Below are 22061 nucleotides of genomic sequence, written 5' to 3'. Positions count from 1 at the left end.
AGTAGCAAAGAAAATAAACTGGTTGGTTTAAGACCCCCTTCTGCATATTGGTTAGCAGGGAACCTTAACAATAACTTAAACCCTTTTTTTTCTTTATCCTTTAGTGTTCAGCAGTCACTTACAATCTTGGTTCCAAGAGTATGGCCTTTCTTGCGACATACGATATCTTCTGTTCGAAAAGCAGCACTGGAAACTTTATGCACTTTATTATCAACACAGGATCAGGTAAATATTTCTGTCTTTGCAACCCCTTACTTCCATGTCCAACATTAAAGTGATTGAATATATTGTTGGATTGAAACATCTGTAGAGGCCAAACAGTTGCACAAGCCACAGGATAACGTATATCTTCCACATGCTGTGTTGGCACACTTCTTGAGGCCCAGTTGGTGTATAACTTCATTGAGGAATATCTTGTGCTATTGCCTAACAAAGAAGTAAGCCAGAAATGCAGTCAGTTGTCTGAGGTTCGAGCCTGACTCACCATCTAAAAATATATATTTATATAATGTAGAATACTGAAGCCATGATGCAAGGATAAGTAATTTAGTTTCACATTACATGGCAGCTTAGAAATTAATAGCCCTGTAGCATCAGCTTCTATGACAGGTAAACCTCATTTTCTGCTTGATTTGGCAATTACTGCTAAGTTTAGCTTCTCAACAAATGCACAGAGAACACCGAGCCTGTGCAGTGTCAGACGCTAACAAAATCCAAGATCGCAAGCTATTCTGCACAACTTTAAAGGACTGGAACATTACTGTTATAATACTAAACATAAAGGCTGATTCAGTAAGTTTCTTAAATAAAATACAGAATTTTTAGCTAAATTTGTTTAAAGGAGAAGGAAAGGCCAAAATGTTAGGTGCACCCCAGTGACTTTAATCACTTACTTTTTACCCCGGATGGTGCTCCTGTTAGGAGAAAACCCGAACCAGCTCAGGGTACCTGCAGCAAGCATTTCCTCTTCCTTTTTTCTGTCTGCAGAATCCCTGAGCCAGGGCATGCGCAATAGAGTTAAAAAGGCCACTTTTTTTTGTTAAAGTTCGGCTTTTCTGTCTACTACATATGCGCAAGCACACAAAGATGGCTGAAGGAAGAGGAGACGCTTGCTGCAGGTACCCTGGGCTGGTGCGGTTTTCTACTAATAGAGGCACCAGCCCGGGGTAAAAGGTAAGCGATTAAAGTCACAGGGGGGTGCCTAACATTTTGGCACCCCCAAGTGACTTAGCCTTTCCTTCTCCTTTTAAGGTTAAAGTATTGTTCCAGTTACATGTGTAGGATCTATTCTGCAGAAGCCTGGTATCCTGTAAGCCTTTAACTATGGCAATACCACGTTACATAGTGTCATATTTAAACAATTGGTTCTTTCTTTGATGGATTGTTCTTTTCCTAATAACACTGTAGCTTGTTCTTGGCGATATCTAAGGTAGCAACAATTTATAACTTTGCTCCTGTTTGTATATTTCTGTAATCCTTGTCTTGTTTGTTTGTAATGTAGAATTGTTCAGGCTGGCTGACCCCTATCTTACAAGATATGATGCGGCATATATTCCAAATCTGTATTTTGGAAAGCAATCAAGAAATCATTGACCTCATCCACAAGGTAAATTCTTCTGCAGACTGAACCGCTGCACCCGCTCTCGTCCTTTTTGTTTGTTTGTTTCACATCTTGTCTTTTCTCTACAGGTATGGCAGGAATTGCTAAACAAGGCATCAGTGCAGTATGTGGTTGCAGCTGCTTGTCCCTGGATGGGAGCCTGGTTGTGTCTAATGATGCAGCCTTCCCATATACCTATTGATTTACACATGCTGTTAGAGGTTAAAGCAAAATCAAAGGTAGGACTATATCACAAGCAAATGGTTTTTCTTTTAATCTTCTTAAAAACACTGCTTAATTGTGGAATGTAACAATTTGCTTTTTAGGCTTTATTTGGTCAGGCACTCTTTGGTTTCTACCAGTGTGTACCCAAAGGAAAAAAAGTGGCAATTCTTTCCTGCCCTGTGGGCCCCCCACAACTAAATCCAGTGGGCAGCCTGTCTAATTTCTAATTTTATTCATTGTTCTATTGCCTATGGTAAGAAAAGCTTTGCATTAGCGTTGTTGTCCAGTCTCCCCTCTGAGAAGTATCCCTAAAGGTGGCCATACGCTATAAGATCTGCTCATTCGTTGAAGTTGCCAAACAAGCAGGTCTTTCCCTGATGTGCCCACCCAAGGTGGGTGACATTGTTCTAATTTGATCGCATTACAATGAAGGCCAGATATCGGTCAGGTAGGCCCTTCGGGGGCTCCCATACATGGGCAGATAAGTTGCCAAATGGGTCTTAAGAAACTGAATCGGCAACTTTAAAATATACCTGTGTATTGCAACCTTAAGTTACAGAAGTTGTTTACATTTACAACATCTTTGCCCTTGAGACCAAACATTAATGTATTATTGATCAAATCACACTGCTGTGTTTGTTGTATAGGAAAAAGGAGGTGGGAAACTGCGTCAGTGTCAAAGTCAGACAAAGGAGATTACCCAGGAATATATTGCTGGATCTGACAGTGTGAATGAGGATTCTTCTACAAGGGACTATGTTGTAATAAGAGCTCGGGTTGCAGCTGCAAAGTAATTTTTTTTTATTTAATCATAAATCGTGTCTGCTGAGGTATATTTAAGGGCTAACTAAAACCAGAGGGTTTTTTTGTCTATGCAATCGATGGTTTTAAAAGGGTGTGTAACATTCCCATGTAACTTTAGGGAATAGGCACCCAGGGCATGATTGCCCATAGGAAATTGTGCTCCATACGGGTGACATGCCTTTTTCATGACAAACCAAGGGAATCATTGCAGGTTAAATTCTTGAATCATTTAACCCTGTGTAAATAAAGGAAACTGACCAGTGTGTCATCGCTCCTGCTGCTTTTTTTTAGCCTGCATAGAGCAGTTTAATAGCCTGCCGAAAAAAATTTGCTCATTCCTACTCGCTATGAATCAACTTTTCTGTATCACGAAGCAGTGAGATCAAGGGGGTGTTCAAGATCACTGTCTGCTAGAAAAGAAGATAGTGAGCAGTGTTTTTCACTGTGAATAACATTGATAATAGGGATTGTTTGTTATCAAATGGTGCAGATGTTGTGTGTTTTGCATTAAAGGAGAAGGAAAAGTTAAAACTAAGTAAGCTTTATCAGAAAGGTCTATGTAAATACAGCCAAAAGCACTCACAGAAACGCTGCACTGACTTCTCTGTAAAAAAATTAGTTTTCTGTTTTCCTGTGCCAGAGACGCACAGCTTTCTGCTTCCTGATCTCTCCTGCTCCCCCCTCCCTCAAGAATGCTCAGAGCTCATTTCCCCCCCCTTAGGAATGTGGATCTGAGCCAATCAGCAGGAAGCTGACATAGTCTAACTAACTGAGCATGTTCACTTGGTCCTGGTGTCTGTGCAGGAGCGAGGCATTATGGGAACTTTCTTTACACAGCTCAGTGTTTTTTCTTCCTGTTTGGCTTTAGATCTTCTGAACAGGAGAAATATGGGGAGACTTAAAGGAACAGTAACACCAAAAAATGTATATATTTTAAAGAAATTAAACTATAATGTACTGCTGCCCTGCACTGGTAAAAGTTTTGTGTTTGTTTCACAAACATTACTAGAGTTTATATAAACCCTGGTGTGTAGCCATGGGGGCAGCCATTCAAAAGAAGAAAAGGCACAGGTTATACAGCAGCTACAGATAAACCCTGTAGAATACAATGGTGTCTTATCTGTTATCTGCTATGTAACCTGTGCCTTTTCTCCTTTTCTCCAGCTTGAATGGCTGCCCCCGTGGCTACACAGCAGCTTATTTATATAAACTATATTAGTGTTCCTGAAGCAAACACACCAGTTTTACCAGTGCAGGGCCACAGTACGTTATATTTCCATTACTTTAAAACACTTTCATTTTTTGGTGTTACTGTTCCTTTAAGGGCACTATTGAGACAACTGAAGGTATGCCTGCAGCTTGAGATCAGCTCTTTACTAGCCTTTCCTTCTCTTTTAAGGAGCAATATATGTATGTTGCACCCAGTACAAATGCAGAGCTCCTGTTCTCTTTGCCCTTGCAGCAGTTGCTGCTTGGATGGTTATTGGCAGTCTCTCTCTGTTGAGGACCAGGAGTCATTGGATATAAAGTCTAATATTTATTGCACCACATTCATTCACTCGCCCTGTATATGCATTAGTTTCACAGTCCCCCAAACACTTTATCTTCCAGGTTGCTGGGATCATTATGTTGCTGCATTTGTGAACCAAGTATTAACAATCTTGCCCAAGAAATTAAACCTGCTGAGTCGCTGGCTCAGCTTCTACTTTTCCATTTGAACTCCAAGTCTGCCCTGCAGCGAATCAGCGTTGCTCTTGTTATAAGTGAGTGGGCTGCAATGCAAAAGGTAAATATCATTTATCTCTTGTTGTTCACCTTTAAATACCTGTAACTGCCTTGAGTTCTGTGCTTAGCAGGAGTCTGATGTGTGCAGAGTGGGAAAGCTCTGTAACATATTACACATTAACCTATTGTCTGTGCACCCATTAGAGCAGTGCCTTTAGAGGGGATGTAGTTGTGAGACAGCAGTTATTAAAGGAGTTAAGGCAGAGTGACATGTTAGTAGTATCTTCCTTACAAAAAATTAAGGGTCAGTTTCACCTGTAAATATCTTTACACTTATTTCTTACACCAGTGCTAATTTTAAAATTCTATTTTATTTCCCAGGAATGCAGGACTGTGGCCCTTGCTGTTCAGCCGCGGCTGCTTGCTGTCCTTTCTGAACACCTCTATTATGATGAAATAGCAATCCCTTTTACCCGCATGCAAAACGAGTGTAAGCAGCTTATTTCCTCGCTGGCCGAATCACAAATTGACATCAGAAGCAAAGTGAATTGCAGTGTATTTACGATAAACCAAGCCAATGATCTGGTGAGTTCCATTGTTCCTCAGTTATAAGGTTGCAATGCCATGTATGCATAACTTTACCATGCATGCACAACCTTGCAATACCTGCTTCTGTGACCTTAATGCTGCTTAATTCTTCTGCAAACTTTTGTCCTGATGTCACACATGGTTAGTAAAGTATGATACATTCTGCGCTGTTTTAATTCAACATTTACACCGGTCAAGTTAAATGGATCTTTTTTAAATACATTTTCACCCTAGAGAGCCATCCCTGTTCAGTTTCTTTCTAGTTTTCCCCACCTCATCTCAATGAAAATCTACACATATCTTGTGTGTAAAGCTATTATATGCATAACACATGCACAGTATTCAGGCACAAGAAAACATTTGGAGCTAATATGCTTTTAAGAATATTTTCATTTACGGAAACTTTTTGGTGTTTACAAAAGAAAAATGACAAGTGTCGATAGTGTAGTTTAAAGGAACACCAAAAAAAAGAAAGTATCAAAGTAATTAAAATGTACTGTTGCCCTGCACTGGTAAAACTGTAATTTGAGTGTTTGCTTTAGAAAGACTACTATAGTTTATTTAAAGAAAGCCGCTGGGTAGCCATGGGGGTAGTTGTCAAAGTGCAAGGAAACAGTACATTATATTTTCATTACTTTAAAACTTACATTTTTGTTGTTACTGTTCCTTTTACCTAGGCTAGTGTTGTTTAACCCCATGGTGAAAGTATAAGTAATAATTAATACAGTTTTGCGAAACCTACAAAGATATTAACTTCATAACTTCAGTATGCCTTGTGCACCAATAGGAGTAGGTGCTGAGTAGTTCATATCTGGCACTTAGGGACCTTGTCCCTTGAAAGGTTTTGTTCTAAAATGAAGGCATTCAAACCTTATCTGCAGCACAGATCAGATTGTCACACTGCCTAATGGAGCTTTGGTTTGCAATTGGATCTGGTAGAGTGGCTTTGCATTTAATACTCCTATAACCTATTCTTTTAATGTAGCAACAATCTTATCTGAAAGCTCAAGAACATATCCATTTTGGGAACATCTATTTTGCTAAGGTGTGTAAGTCAAAAGCTGGGAGCTGCTCCTTATCAGCTTCTCTGCTCAGCAGAACCAGGAAGTAGTTTAACAGGATATTAAGTGAAAGTGGTTTAATTTTTGTTTAGTTTTCTTTAATAGATAACAAAAAAACACCTAGGGGCCCATTTACTTACTCACGAATGGGCCGAATGCGTCCGATTGCGTTTTTTTCGTAATGATCGGTATTTTGCGATTTTTCGGATAATTGTCGCGACTTTTTCGTTGCCATTCCGAATGTTGAGCAAAATCTGGCGATTTTTTCGTAGCGTTAATACTTGTGCGAAAAGTCGCGACTTTTTCGCAGCTTTCGCGCCGAGTACGAAAGATTCGGATTCATTCAAGCTTCAGTATGGTGACTTTTCTTGGGCCAGGTTGGAGCTGCAGGGTGCCATTGAGCCCTATGGGAGACTTTCCTTGGGCCGGGTTGGAGCTGCAGAGTGCCATTGAGTCCTATGGGAGGCTTCCAAAATCATGCTAAGTCTGAAAGTTTCGCCCGCCGCTTACGAGCGATCAATACGAAAAAGTCGTGACAAGATACGAGCGCATCGTAATGGCTACGAAAAACTCACGTTTTTTCGTGCAAATCGTATTGGTAACGAAAAAGTCGCGACAATTTCCGCAAAGTCGTAAAGGCCCGAAAATTCGCAAAAAATACGAAAATGTCGCAAAATGTTTGTTTTCCAATCGGAATTTTCCCAATTCGAATTCGTGTCTTAGTAAATGTGCCCCCTATAGTATAGAACCTGCTTCATTTTTGTTTTACCACTTTTTGGCTTTTTAATAGAGTAATGCCATAAGATGTATTTGCATCTTTCTAAAACATTTGTTGTTTTCTTTCCAATACCAAGGTCACCACAGTCTTCAGTGAGTCTACATCTGCCCTTCCTGTGAATTCCAAGCAGTTTCAGCAGCTGGATGCCAAACGACAGCAGGTTCAGATGACAGTCATGGAAACTAGCCAGGAATGGCAAGTCCTACAGCAGAGAGTGCACACGTTTGGTGCCTGCGCTGTTGTGAACCTTCAGCAGCTTCCCGAAAAACTAAATCCAGTCATCAAACCTCTAATGGAGGCTGTGAAAAGAGAGGAGAATGCGGTTGTTCAGAATTGTGCAGCTATGTGCATAGCAAAGCTCCTCCAACAATGCACATCAAGGACGCCATGCCCCAACCCTAAAATTGTTAAGAATCTCTGCTCTTCTTTGTGCATTGACCCAAACATTACCCCTACTGTAACATGCCCAGCCCCTGCCTTGAACAACGTGGAAAATTCCAAAGGTACAGTTATACGACCCATAGCCCTCAGACTATTGCAGTATTTATTTCAATTTTAGCTTACCTTATGTGGTTAAGACTCTTCTTTAACCGGATACTGTAATTGCTCCATTATATATATATATATATCCTTAGTTTATAATGCTAGAAAATCACTTAACCATCTGGAATAGAATTGTGTTGTCTTCTGAGCATGATTGCTTTAAATTTTATATGCGTGTATTAGGTTTGTTGGTTTTGTTTTTCATCTCTTCCTCTCTAAGCTAATTTTGCCTTTGATATCTCCCCAGACAGCAGTTCAGTACTGTAAGTGTGAATGATGGAGGTATCCCTTTAACTTAGCAATGTAGTGCAGCCTGTCAGATGGCTAAGCAGTGATCATTACACAATTTTTTATTTTTCTGCTTTTAAGTATAACACGTATATACATTTTTATGTGTTAGGACCAGGTTCTGAAAAAGACGGAATGTATCACATATTCACCAAGCACAGAGGAATTATTACCTTGTACAGGCATCAGCAGGCTGCTTTTGCAATCACCAGCAGACGGGGGCCAACTCCTAAAGCAAGCAAGTCCCATGTAGGAGATCTGCCACCAGGGAGTGGTAGCTGTGTAAATGTTGCAGACACTGATGAGGTTAGTAAGCCAAATTGGCAATTTTATCTCATAGACAAGGAATATATGTAACTGCTGCCTTCCCGTTACAGTCTTTCAAGCAAGCTGTTAGCTGTAACAACTTGGAGTGCTGCAGTTAGGTTATCTCTTCTGTAATACTTGGTAAGACTGACCTAACATTATCCCAGTGAGAGGGTGGTAATAATTCTTTTATCTCACAATATAGAGCAAGGTGATGCCTTGCCCTATGTTAAATGAGCTTAATTGTTTTTTAAACATAAGTGCTTGGTCTGCAGCCTCTATGTAGGTTTTGCTGTGGGATTTGCCTCCTGTTCCCTTCTTTTTAAAGGGGTTGTTCATCTGAGTTAACTTTTTAGGATGATGTAGAGAGTAATATTCGGAGACAATTTGCAATTGGTCTTCATTTTTTATTTGTGGTTTTTAATTTTTGCTTTTTGTTCAGCAACTCTCCAGTTTAGAATTTCAGTAGCTATCTGGTTGCTAGGATCCAAAGAACCCTTAGCAACTAGGGAGTGGTTTGAATGAGAGACTGGGATATGAATAGGAGAGGGCCTAAACAGACCTACAAGTAATAATAACAATCAAATTGTAAGCTCACAGAGCAATGGTTTTTAGGTGCTGGCTGGGGCCAGTGACTTCCATTGAAAAAAAATAATAATGGAGACCAATAGAAAAGCTGCTTAGAATTGGCCATTCTATAACCTACTTAATGTTACTTAAAGGTGAACCACTCCTTTAAGCAGGTAGCTAGCCTACAAGATGTTCATACTTCTCCTTTTAAGAGGTGCCAGGACTAAACCTTGGAAGCTGGCAATTGCTACTGCGCGTTATAATCCATGAAGATCACTACCCAACATAGCAATGTCATACAATCAGCATTCTGTAAGGAATTGAATTTTATTCTAAACAAACGTTGTTAAATACTGATGATGAAATGTAGAGCTGATTTCTTTATCCACTCATACAGAATGTTGATGCATGGATGGGTTTGCTATAATCTTGTGTCTCATAAGCTGCCTTGGGGTGCCTTTGGGACCTGTACTATTGTCCTAAAACAGCCCCTTAGACTAACACTGATTGTCTGCCAAGCACTCATATGCAGTAATTGCATGAAAAACTCCTTTTCAGGCAACTATTGACTAACTGTGTGGCACAACTGCTTGTCAGGTGTTTTCAGTGTTTGTCTATGTGGAATTGTTTCAGGCTTGTATGTGGGCAATGTTATGCATAATGCACCTAAAGCAGCCGGCTGTGATATTGCCCTTATCTCTTTATTATTTCTTCTGTCAACAGCATTTTTCTGCATTGTGACTCATATGGGCTTATCTTCTAATATTTATAGACATACCAGTGTCTCCTACAAGATTTTCCACTCATCTGAGTGCATTCTTGGCTAGGACATTTTAGGTATAAATTATGCTACAAAGTGAAAATAATTCCAGAATAAAAGCCTTAAAGTTGGCAAGCTAGGTCTAAGCCATGGTCACTCGCTCATTTTATTAGTTGCCCACCTTGCTCTGCAGATATAGTGAAGCTACAGGGAACACTTTGTTTTTACCACTCTTTAGTCTCCTTATGTATTTGTACTGGTTTAACCTCTCTTTTGCACTCATTTAGCTCACTCATTAATTTCTTTTGTACAGACCAAATCATTGCTGTGACTGTAAAAAGTCATTAAAGCTTATGGTGCACAAGGATTAGTGGCTGCTACTTGCAACTGATTAAAAATAGATAATTTTTTCCTGTGGCGCTATAATAGACCCATTGCATCTACTGGAAAATTGGATAGGAAACACCCATTAGAACAGTGTAGTAGAACGCAACTCAAAACACTCCTTCTTTGCTGTGCAATTCATTTGTTTAGTAGCCTGTGTTACCACAATGTACAGTGTTTCACCCATTAGGCTACTGTCTTAGCATCAAATCTGACTTTTGATAGGTAGGAATACATTTTTTGTTTTGTGCAAAACATTATGCAACAACCAATCCAGATATTATGTTTTCATGCTGTCCTTAAATCCTTTGTCATCATTTTGGAGATTGGGATTGGTCATATAATCTATATTGGTCTTTTATCTATTTTAATTCCTTGGATTGTTGATATTTTTTGTACCTCTCAGAATCAAAAACAGCACCATATACAGAGAAGAGGAGCGGAATTTACAGTGTCTACAATTGCTAGGCATTTTGCCTGTGACTTGGCTTCTGGCTTGCCACATCTCTGGGAGGCTATGTTAGGCCCCCTGAGGAACAACATCAGCCCTGACAATTTTGGTATGTGTTTTTGTGGAATATTTATGTGTAAAACTACTTTGTACTGCAAGATGTTAAATCAGATGTGCATCTCCATTATAGATGGAAAGCTCCTACTTGATAAAGGAGATGAGGCAGCTCAGGAACTGGTGAACAGTCTTCAAGTTTTTGAGGTCACAGCAGCTTCTATGGATCCTGGACTTCATCCAGTGGTAACGATTAATATTTTTTTTGTGTCTTTTTTTTTTTTTTTCTTTTTTTTGTGAAAAAAAAAATTTGAATCTGTTCACTGTGGGTTTGGAAACAGCAGCATTTATTTGCAGGCATCTGTATAACTAAAGGTTATGCTTGGGTATCTAAGCTGATATCAAATGGAAAATGGGGAAACCCCTGAAATGTACTAGCTGCAGCCCTTAGGTTAACGGGCATTAATTTCATAGTTTATTGAACGGTGACTCTTCCTTACTTCTAATAAGTAAACTTCTTCTGTCTTCAGCTGTTACAGCACCTGTCCCATCTCTTCACGTGTCTGCAACATCCTTACACTGCAGTGAGACACATGGCTTCTCGATGCATAGGCATCTTGAGCAGGATCGCCACAATGGAAACTATGAACACTTTCATGGAAAAAGTTCTGCCCTGGCTCGGCGCAATTAATGATAACACCAAACAAGAGGGAGCCATGGAGGCTCTGGCCTGTATCCTTTTCATTCAGAGACTACGTCTGATTCACACCACTTTCTCCTGTGTGCTATCTGTTGCTTTTGTTTAGGGAGTTACTGGCTGTAGTATATTTATATAAAAGTTATAGTGATAGGCTGATTAGTAATTACTTCACAGTACATAACCGAAAACAAACCAGTGCATTCTGCTTTAGAATTTAATCAGACCTGTAGCATCCGCTTCTTCGATAGGCAGCACTTGTTTTCTGCATATACAGTGTTTCTTTGAAAAGATGGCCTGCCAAGATCTAAGATGGGGAGCTCCTGTTGTGATCTGTAAAGACCTGAATCATTACTATTTTAGGGCTGTTAAGCCAATGGTTTGGTATAGTAAGTTAAGACCAAATAGAGATTAGGTGAGATTGCCTATTCGCTTTCCTACTCATGAATTCCAACCTAATGGGCAGTTAGGGTGGTGGTGTTATCACTTATTAAAAGGAGAAGGAAAGGCAAAGTCACTTGGGGGTACCAAAATGTTAGGCACCCCAAGTGACTTTAATCGCTTACCTTGTACCCCAGGCTGGTGCCCCTGTTCGGAGAAAACTGCACCAGCCCGGGGTACCTGTGCCTAACATTTTGGCTCCGCCAAGTGACTTTGCCTTCTCCTTTAATGCACCATCATATTCCACAGCACTGTGTGGAACACATTTATTGCTGTCCTAGCTATTCTTGCATTGATATAAATGCCTGTGGCATGGGCCTTCAACTCTTAAAGGGGACCTGTCACCCTAAGAAATAACTCTAAATTATTATTATATATATATATATATATATATATATATATATATATATATATATATATATATATATATATATATATATATATATATATATATATATATATATATATAATATTATATAATATAAATATTGTTTCCTTCGGTCATGGAATTACACAATCACAGCAAGCAGGCAGGTGCCATTTTGTGGACACTGTTATGAAGGCAAGCTTTGTATCAGCCCAAAATCTTGTTTATGTGCCAGAATGGGGGACCTTATGCCCATGCTCTGGCTACACAATTAGATGGATAGGAGGGGGAAAGTAGTGCAGTTATATATAGCTAATGTGCTAAATCGAAAGTGAACCAGGCAACATTTGATTGACAGCTGGGATTTTTAAATGCCTTTATAATTGGTATGTGTTAAGGAAAAAAGGAATTTCAGAAAAAAGGACTTTGAAAAGGACTTTTATTATACAGCTTTTTATATCTGGTTGACAGGTCCCCTTTAATACATTCTTTTGAAAGCTATGCATGCTGCTTTAACATTTCTCTTTACATTCCTTAATTTAGTAAATGTAGGTATTATGGAGCAGCTTGATGTTGGCATTGTCCCATACATTGTGCTCCTTGTAGTGCCAGTGTTGGGAAGAATGAGTGACCAAACAGACAGTGTCCGCTTCATGGCAACTCAGTGCTTCGCAACATTAATAAGACTCATGCCTTTAGAGGTGAGTGGTTCTATACGTGTGCTTTATCATTTATTTTCCCCTTGTCATTCTGGAATCCTGCTCAGTCTTGTTCATCTCTGCCTCTTTTTTCCTTGTAATATCTTAATCCTAAAAAAACAAGTGCGTTACATGCTGATTGGCTTGGTTTCCCTTTATCCTTTTAGGCTGGGATTCCGGATCCACCCAGTATGTCAGAAGAGTTAATCAAATTAAAAGCCAGGGAACGTAACTTCTTGGAACAACTCCTAGACGGGAAAAAGTTGGAAAATTATACAATCCCTGTTCCAATAAAAGCAGAGCTGAGGAAATACCAACAGGTAATGTTCTAAGCACTTCGTTCATTTCCGACGCTGCAGCCAACCACAAAGGGCACAGCATTTTTCTTTAGAGTATTTGGAATTTTCAACACCTGCACAAATATCACACTGCAGTGGATCTTTGGCTTATACTTTTACACTCGTCATAAATTCAAAGAGACAAAGCTAAAATCATAATCCACCTCTAAACTACTTTAATAGACGCACCATACTCCCCTTTACATCCAGAAAAACACTTTCAAAATGTGTTTCCTGGCTGTGCTGCAATTTCTAAAAATTCACTAAAGCCTTCAAGTTAAGAAGGGTCTGTTTTTTGTTTTTCTAGAATTGGCACATTTGTAAAGTGAAATATGATCTAAAATTCTGGATACTGGCCCTATAAAGATCTGTTTATTTGGTGAGGTTGCCCATATTCTGTGCCAAATCATCCTGATTGGCCAGCAGTCAAATGGCAGACCCACTGAGGCATGGTCTGTATCATTGTGCCAGTGCAGTTTTCTCTGGGCAGGATTTTCACACTTGTCCAATATCTAGCTGAGGGGCCAGCCTTTATTGGCCTGTGTTATGAAGAGCTTCAAATCTTGTTTTGGCTATAAAAATGTTTTTTTCTGGTAAGTTTGTTGTAGAGCAGATATAACGAGGGCCATAGCGGATGTTGCCCACTAAACCATAAAATTCTATTATAAAGCGGCCATGAAGTGAATCTGATACTCTAATCCATGTAAAAACACCTGTTTTGTTTTTCCCCCCCAACCCAGGATGGAGTGAATTGGTTAGCATTCCTAAACAAATACAAATTACATGGAATTCTGTGTGATGATATGGGTCTGGGCAAGACTCTGCAGTCCATATGTATTCTTGCTGGGGACCACTGCCAGAGGTAATAATCCCCATTTACTCAGTTTCTCGGTTTTCCTGCTAATTTATTTACTGACAGGTATTTTTATTTCTCTTGAAGGTCTAAAGAATATTCCAAAAATAAATCTGCGGATTGCATGCCTCTGCCTTCGCTTGTTGTGTGTCCACCAACCTTGACTGGTCATTGGGTGGATGAAGTAGGAAAGTTCTGCTCTAAGGAGTATCTTAATCCCTTGCACTATACTGGACCTCCCACTGAAAGAGCGCGGTAAGTGCAACTCAACCAACCACATCTATTTGCCTGCACCCATTTAGTGATTCATAAAATATAGTAACTGCATTTTAGTGTATGTATAACTTTATTTATAAAGCACTACTTAAGTACACAGCGCTGTATAGTAGAATACATTAATATAAACTGGTATTAAAATAGATAAATACAAAGTATTACAATAAGCACAAATAAATAAAAGATGCAATTGTAATAAGTTAAGAGTTAGACACAAGAGGATGGAGGTCCCTGCCCCGTAGAGCTTACAATCTATATGGGAGGGTAACTTACAGACACAAATAGGCAAATATAAGTGCTGTAGGTCACAGTGGGTGACACTACAATATAAGTGCTAGTTCCCAGATCAGGTGCTGGGTGAGTGCTCCAAAAGGTAGTCTTTTAGTTTGGGTTTAAAAAGACTGGGGGAGAATTCTCTCCGGAGGAAATCAGGGGGCAGGGTTATACATAACTGCTTTGACCTTTACTCTTCTGCCCTCCAAGGGTTGGATGCAGACCCATCAGGAAAACACTAATAATGGGCAAGCAGCCAGAATTGGCTAAATTTAACTCCCAGTGCCTGCCCTTTTGTTTAGACTAATAAGCAGTTCGATGTATATAAGGCATGGTGGTAAGCAGGTTTCAGTGGAGTTGGGACTTGCTCCTATTGAGTTTTACTGAATGAAACTTAGAATTAGAATTTGTTTGTCCTTTACATCTTGAAATCTGCACTTTTTTTTTCTCTTCCCAGTTTACAGCACCAAGTTAAAAAGCATAATATGGTTGTAGCTTCCTACGATGTTGTGAGGAATGACATAGACTTCTTCAGGTATCTATTCCTTCTTCAAATTTTCTGAACCCAGAGACATTTGCAACAATGCTTGGTTTATATTGATTACTGTGTCTCTATTTCCAGAAATATCAAGTTCAATTATTGTATTCTTGATGAAGGTCATGTGATCAAAAATGGGAAAACAAAGTTATCTAAAGCTGTAAAGCAACTCTCAGCCAATTACAGAATAATCCTGTCTGGAACGCCAATTCAAGTAAGTGTACTGGACCTGTGAGCCTTAGACTAATGTCCCACAAATAGATTAGTCACCTGCAATAGATCTCTGCTACAGTTGCAGTTGTCTAATCACTCTGAAATGCCTTTCCAATGGCAACAAAGGGAGTCGCTGTTGGAAAGGCCTAGGCATTGCTTTGGTTTTCCAAAGTCACGTAAAGTCTACTCCTGCAGGCAACTTCACGTGCCTTCGGAAAACTGAAGCAATGCGTAGGCCTTTCCACCGGTGATTCCCTTTTTTGCTAGCATAGATCTTTTTGTGGGACCTTAGTGTGGTTATTTCAACAGTTTCTTTCATTCAGCAGTGCTGTTTATTGGATTATATACTTCTCAAATCTCCCACTTGAAAAGGGAAGCAGTGTTATTAGCAGGCAAAACTCTCATCATTTATAATGCTTTGCTGCCATCTGTTCCACTTTCTAATTGCTCCTTTCCCAGGATATGCAGGGTTGCTGCCAGCATTTAGGACATTGCACTGTAGGATAGGAACCAATCAGCAGTTAGGCTGACCTGATAGGGAAATGACACACCTTTGCTTGTGTGACTGCAGGGCTGTGATTGGCTATTTCCCCTCCTATTTTGCTTCTGACAGGGAAAGATGATTGGTAATGGAAACAAGGATACCTACCAGCAAAATGTATTGTTTGCTTCCACACGTATAGCTGCACCTGGTACAGTTCCTAGTGTGCTCGTAGCCAGCGTTGGGACTTTCCTGTTGCAACCATACTAGTACAGCCAGGAGCTTGTATCTTAGAGCCCCAAGGTGCCTAAAAGGGCTTTAACTTATTCCTGAAATGCAGGGCTACTGTCCTAATTGCCCCTCTTTCCTCATTTTTGTTTGTACCTTTCCCTTTTTTAAAATGTTTGTTTAAAATCAGAAATAAAGCATTCTGTCTGTATAGGGAACTTCAAGAGACTGCTGGCAGCAGGATTTATATAAGGCTATGAATTGTCCAACAGTGGCACAGGGTTTGGGTGAATATTGTTTCTAATTTTGGTTTTGTTTTGTTTTTTCCTCATTCAAGAACAATGTTTTAGAATTGTGGTCATTGTTTGACTTCCTTATGCCTGGATTTTTGGGTACAGAACGTCAATTTGCGGCAAGATATGGGAAACCTATTTTAGCAAGTAGAGATGCTCGCAGTTCCTCCCGTGAACAGGAAGCTGGTAATTTTTCTTTCTTCCTTTATCCTCCTTTAACTCGTTCTGCAAAGACACATCCTGTTTTATAAACTTCAATAATGTAACCCAGTGTGAGAAATCCCAGCACATACGTTCCATCTTTTTGCCCCTTTCAGTTGCAGCTTTACCCTCATTCCTCTAGTTATCACTCCCTAGCCCTAGGCACAATTAAAGGGAAAATATATCCCTCTTTTTGACATAAGCTCATTTCGGTTGGGTTTATGCAGAAAATGTGCATAAACAGTCTGAATTTTCAAAAATATTTTTTTTTTTCTACAAACTGAAAGGAAACCATGGTAATCTGGTAAACCATTCCCAAAAATCCATTATGTGGTGATGAATACCAGGACTTGAAGTCACTCTGCTTTAGATAGTGGGTAGTGCACAGGTTCTTTGGAAAGCAGAGGGACTTCAAGTCCCAGAATCCATGACTTTACAGTGGGACAAGGTGAGACAGGGGTTGAATTGAGAAACTGTTTTATTTCAGTTTGTGGAATCGGGTATGTCTGTGCTACTATAATCACCATCTCTCCCTACAATACCTGCTATCCCACAGCCACAGTCCCTTCCCAGAGGCTATTATCCCCCCACTGCTACTATAGGCACCATCTCTCCCTACTATACCTGCTATCCCACAGCCCCAGTCCCTTCCCAGAGGCTATTATCCCCCCACTGCTACTATAGGCACCATCTCTCCCTACTATACCTGCTATCCCACAGCCACAGTTCCTTCCCAGAGGCTATTCTCCCACTGCTGAAATATACATGACAAACTCTCATCCTACTATGCCAGCTGCCTGCACTACCTTTCCAGAGAATATAGTAATGAAACAGTTAATTGCATTCATTTTGAGGAGTAGCCTCATTTGTTTTATTTGGGCAGAAATAATAGCAGGTTTATTTTCCTCTCAGGTGTTCTTGCTATGGAAGCTCTGCATCGCCAGGTTTTGCCATTTTTATTGCGCAGAATGAAAGAAGATGTATTACAAGATCTCCCACCCAAAATAATACAAGATTATTACTGCTCCCTGAGTCCCTTGCAGGTATGTTGATTCTGGTTTTCTTGGCAAATCCCTTGCTTCTGCATGTTATGAGTTGGCTTGATGAGCAAGTGATTAGCTAATTGTACTTCCTCTTGTACTTTGCATTTTAAGAAAACGTTCCAACACCACATTTGTTCTCCCCTCTCAGGTGCAGCTTTATGAAGATTTTGCAAAATCTCGTGCCAAGACTGATATTGATGAAACTGTATCCACAACTTCATTGATCGAGGAGAATGAAAAGCCCAAGGTGAAGGCTACAGGACATGTGTTCCAGGTAGGATAAACCAACGTGCGACTATGCATCATATGGCCTATGTTTGAGCTTTAGCTACTGTTGGTATCAGCTTGCAGGGAAATGCCCCCCTTGTATTGGGAACTGGTTATTGATGCATTTGGTGCTTAAACTTTTGTCAGATTTTTAGAATAAATTGTGCTTCCTCACTAAACCCTTAGGCTCTGCAGTATTTACGCAAACTGTGCAATCATCCCGCACTGGTCCTGACGACGCAGCATCCAGAGTACAAGAAAATATCGGAGCAGCTTGGTGTGCAGAACTCCTCTCTACGGGATATCCAGCACGCACCCAAGCTCTCTGCTCTCAAACAGGTGTGTGAACTGTACTATGTATATATTATGTTCCCAAAGATTGCTTTTGTCTTAGAATTCTTGAGGTTTCCATGTCTATTGCTGGTGCAATTAAAACTATTCCTCTATGCCTAGCTGCTACTGGACTGTGGCCTGGGCAATGGTGGCACTGCCGAGAGTGGCACGGAGGCAGTTGTGGCACAACACAGAATACTGATCTTTTGCCAGCTGAAAAGCATGCTGGATATTGTGGAACAAGATCTACTGAAACCTCATTTACCTTCGGTCACGTATCTACGGCTGGATGGAACCATACCGGCAGGGCAAAGACATTCCATAGTGTCAAGGTGGGAGACTGCTCAGAGCAACACTGCAATGTCCTTTTCAATCCTTCAGTTTTTCCTCTGATGTATCCGGGGGCGTAACTATAGAGGAAGCAGCAGACCCTGCAGTTGCAGGGGTGCCCTATAGTATAAGGGGGGCCCTAATTAAAGAGCAATTTCGATATATCTTGGTAGAACTGATCAACTTGCAAATGTTTTGGTGCCCTAGTTACACCACTAAATGTGTCGTTTTAGTTACTGCATGAGGTGGTGGATACGTTGCACTGTTTAAGGACTTGTGTTTTTATTCCCAAAGTCACCAGGCCTGGATTTATGGTGAAGCCACAAAGGCCCAGGCCTAGTGCGGCACACTGGGGCTGCTACGAAACTTATGCTCACATATGGAGCACTGGGAACAGGACATGCAGAAAACTTCAGCATATCCTCTTCCCAGTGCTCCATATGAGCGCTTAATGGATGCGTATGTGCATTCCTGGGGGTTGCTTCTGGGCACCTTCATTACAAATCTGGTGCTGAGAGTCACTCAGCCATTTGCTTCACAAGTTGTTTCATGTTTTTATTTTAGGTTCAATAATGACCCATCTATTGATGTTCTTCTACTTACCACACATGTTGGTGGGCTGGGTCTCAACCTAACTGGGGCTGATACTGTAGTCTTTGTGGAGCATGACTGGAATCCAATGAGGGACCTTCAGGCTATGGATCGTGCCCACCGTATTGGACAGGTAACAATTTGCTTGTATCAAAAGGGTTTTAGTGTGTGTGTGTGTGTGTGTGTGTGTGTGTACCACTGGGGGCTTATATTACCAGTCACTGTGACTTCAGCACACCAGGGGCCAACCATATTCCTTCTGATGCTCTGCAGAACATCTGTCCTGGTGTGGGACATTGCTGCACTAATATGTAAAGCAGTTGCTTAAATAAGCAAAAACAGGCACCACCTAATAATATGGCTTCTCTTCTAGAAACGTGTGGTCAATGTGTACAGGCTCATAACAAGAGGAACGCTGGAAGAAAAGATTATGGGACTGCAAAAGTTCAAAATGAGTATTGCCAACACTGTGATAAGCCAGGAAAATGCCAGCTTGCAGAGCATGGGCACCGACCAGCTCCTGGACTTATTTACGCTGGATAAGGTAACATTTCAGTGGGGTTTGTGAACAACCAATTCTGAGTAGGGGTGCCAACTTCTTGTTTAACCGCAGGGATTCATGTACATAAAACCATAACTTGCACTTCCAGATTCATATCTATTCATATTCAATTTAGAGCAGCTAAAAATGGCCTTAGATATACAGCCAGACAGTACATATTCCTATTCTAACTGGAAGATATATATTGTGGGTTTTGTGTGTTGCTCTGCTTAGAACTGCCCACAGAAGCATTAGATGCCTCTAACCTGTTGCATTCATTGTTCTGCCTGTAGTTTTTAGAAAAAAAAAAAAAGCAATCACTGGTTGCTGTGGGTTACTTCCCAGTGCTTATAAGCGAGTGCTCTGATGTTCCTTTTCTCACTAAATCCATTTTCAGTGCCAAAATGAACAGCAGGTGGTGCTGATTTCAATTAATTATTAGCAGTTTATTAATTGCTAATATCTTAACCTAGAAAAAAAATAACAAATGTGAATTGCAAAAGCCCTTTACATGTATTCGTTTATCTGGAACTGAGCATTAACCATTCCTGCGCTGTTTCCTTTCTCAGGACGGAAAAAGTGAAAAGGCTGATGCTGCCAAAGAGAGCGGCAAGAGCTCCATGAAGTCCATTCTGGACGGGCTGGGGGAGCTGTGGAACCAGGAGCAGTACGACTCGGAGTTCAGCCTCGACAACTTTATGCATTCTCTGAAATAAAAGTTGCACTGCGGGCGTCGCTGCGAGCGCTCACTTACAGTTCTGCTGATATTCAGCAATGTGAACATATCGCTTGTTGCACCAAGCAGACCCTGCTGTGTCATGGGAAGTGTGCTGAGAGAGAGAATGGGATAGTGTCAGGAACCGGCCAAGCATGTCCTACCTGCGGCTCCCAGGCCGCCATGGTGTGCTCCAGAGCTGGCGTGTGTGGTACTTCTGCTCGCCCTGAATTTATGCAGTCTTAAAAAGAAAAAAAAAGATGGAATATAAATTTGGCTTGAATCTTACATAATACTGGTGCATTATTTGCAGCTGGAACTAATATATAAAATAGCAGGGTTTTATGCACTGCCAGCTGTAACTCCTAACCATTCACATTACTGGCATTCATAGGGAAACATGCTTCAAATGAAATGTTTTTATTTTAAATGTAAAAGACGCAGTTATCCAGAGATGTTTATCTAGAGATCTTACTCCAAAACGTTATCGGCTGCTACTTGCGGCTTCCATATCTGTGCGGCTGCTTGTGAGAAGTGGCCACCTTGGCTAGTAATGGGCAGCTCGTAGGCTTCTATGTGTTGCCTCTGTATCCCAGCCAAGCCTGCAGGCTGCCCATCTCTGAGCTGCCATTGACTTCTGGTCGCTAGTCCTGCTAGTAGCCCTTTAATTTGTAATTGGGAAATGCTACCAGTGCGTTTTAAGGACAACTTGTGGCACTGCCAATTGCTGCTGGTGCAAAGTGATCACTGCATTTTCCAGCGGTGCAGAAAGTAAATCCATATATTGCAGTAAAAAATGTTTTAGATTCTGTCTTAAATTTGTCCCAGAAACTTCAAAGTGTCACTTTAGTAGGATGTATTTTATAATGACTTAGCTTTGTGTCTCCATGTTTAGTTGCAGATCTGCCCAACCACCTCGCGTACATTTTATTAAACAGGGATTTCGTTTTCTGAGCAGAGCGAGTTGTTGTTTCTATAGATCTATGCACGTATATACTATATGCTGTACTCCATAGACCCTGTATTAGTAGCCCAGTGCAAGTACTTGCCATGCATTGATGTTACCATACATATATATTCGTGCACATCTGGTATCGCTCCGTGTAACCGCCGGAAGGGGAGCTCCCGCCCCTCTGTATATAGTTGTATTGTTGGGTTATAAGGTTTGTTGGCTGCGCACACTGTAACCTTCCTGGTTGCTCAGAGCGAGTTGGGGAGGCGGTGTGATTGGCTGTTACGTATGGGGAATAACTACATCTGGGTTATGGGAGATCTTGGGAACCGATGCATCAGCAGCCACCGTGGGGGGCACCCTGTCACAACATTGCTCTGTGCTGTCATGAACTACCATTCCATTTCCAACCTGGCAATAAAGCCCTGACCTGTTTTTAAAATGTGGTTTTTTTTTTTTTTGTTTTTTTTTTTTTAAATTAAGGAGAAAACTATGCAGTATGAACTGAGAGCATTTATTCATGTGGTGCTTGGAGAAGTAATAAACAATGGAGTTGTGTATGAGACTGTTTTTCTCCCCTGCCCTTTTCAGAATATGTATCATAACTGATTATACCCCCCCCCCCCCGGCTCCAGTCACCTGTCAACAGATTTCCTCTCCCTTCCTGCTCCTTTACAAAAACCACCAGCTCCTCCCCCTACTCTCAGCATGTACCATACGCTAAAGGAGAAGGAAAGGTAAAATCTAAGTAAGTTTTATCAGAAAGGTCTATGTAAATACAGCCATAAGCCCTCACAGAAACCCTGCACTGAGTTCCCAGTAAAAAGATTTCTTGTGTCTGTAATTCATGTGCCAGGGACACGCAGCTCTCTGCTTTCTCCCCTCTCCCTCAAGAATGCTAAGAACCCCCCCCCCCCCCCCGCTTAGGCATGTGGATCTGAGCCAATCAGCAGGAAGCTGACTCATAGCCTTACTAACTGAGCATGTTCACTTGGTCCTGGTGTCTGTGCAGGAGCATGGCATTATGGGAACTTTCTTTACACAGCTCAGCGGTTTTTTCTTTCTGTTTGGCTTCTGATCATCTGAACAGGTGAAATATGGGGAGACTTAAGGGCACTATTGAGAGAACTGAAGGTATGCCTGCAGCTTGAGATTAACTCTTTATTAGTCTTTAACTAAACTTTTAAGTATTTACACATTTAGCAGCATATCAATATTGTATACATTAGTTACATTCTCGCCCCATATTGTACCC

At 40.8% G+C, this 22061-nt stretch overlaps 1 protein-coding gene across 1 annotated transcript in view; it reads left to right on the top strand.

Moving 5' to 3' along the window:
- Window positions 1-21364, top strand: part of btaf1 (B-TFIID TATA-box binding protein associated factor 1) — a 47495-nt gene extending 26131 nt beyond the window's left edge. Inside the window, exons 14-38 of the mRNA XM_031906469.1 lie at window positions 105-225; window positions 1502-1606; window positions 1690-1839; window positions 2473-2615; window positions 4241-4415; window positions 4736-4939; window positions 6858-7284; window positions 7725-7918; window positions 10039-10192; window positions 10274-10383; window positions 10668-10869; window positions 12195-12343; window positions 12508-12660; window positions 13419-13540; window positions 13619-13786; window positions 14538-14615; window positions 14703-14832; window positions 15878-16019; window positions 16947-17077; window positions 17226-17351; window positions 17531-17683; window positions 17798-18009; window positions 18572-18731; window positions 18972-19142; window positions 19709-21364. Coding sequence (XP_031762329.1) covers window positions 105-225; window positions 1502-1606; window positions 1690-1839; window positions 2473-2615; window positions 4241-4415; window positions 4736-4939; window positions 6858-7284; window positions 7725-7918; window positions 10039-10192; window positions 10274-10383; window positions 10668-10869; window positions 12195-12343; window positions 12508-12660; window positions 13419-13540; window positions 13619-13786; window positions 14538-14615; window positions 14703-14832; window positions 15878-16019; window positions 16947-17077; window positions 17226-17351; window positions 17531-17683; window positions 17798-18009; window positions 18572-18731; window positions 18972-19142; window positions 19709-19855 — 4027 coding nt within the window. The 3' untranslated portion in view covers window positions 19856-21364. The remainder of the gene's footprint in view (window positions 1-104; window positions 226-1501; window positions 1607-1689; window positions 1840-2472; window positions 2616-4240; window positions 4416-4735; window positions 4940-6857; window positions 7285-7724; window positions 7919-10038; window positions 10193-10273; window positions 10384-10667; window positions 10870-12194; window positions 12344-12507; window positions 12661-13418; window positions 13541-13618; window positions 13787-14537; window positions 14616-14702; window positions 14833-15877; window positions 16020-16946; window positions 17078-17225; window positions 17352-17530; window positions 17684-17797; window positions 18010-18571; window positions 18732-18971; window positions 19143-19708) is intronic.
- Window positions 21365-22061: the final 697 nt, after the last annotated feature.

Source organism: Xenopus tropicalis, chromosome 7, assembly GCF_000004195.4.
Source record: "Xenopus tropicalis strain Nigerian chromosome 7, UCB_Xtro_10.0, whole genome shotgun sequence".
Taxonomy (NCBI): domain Eukaryota; kingdom Metazoa; phylum Chordata; class Amphibia; order Anura; family Pipidae; genus Xenopus; species Xenopus tropicalis.
This window is presented reverse-complemented; position numbering and strand designations above follow the sequence as displayed.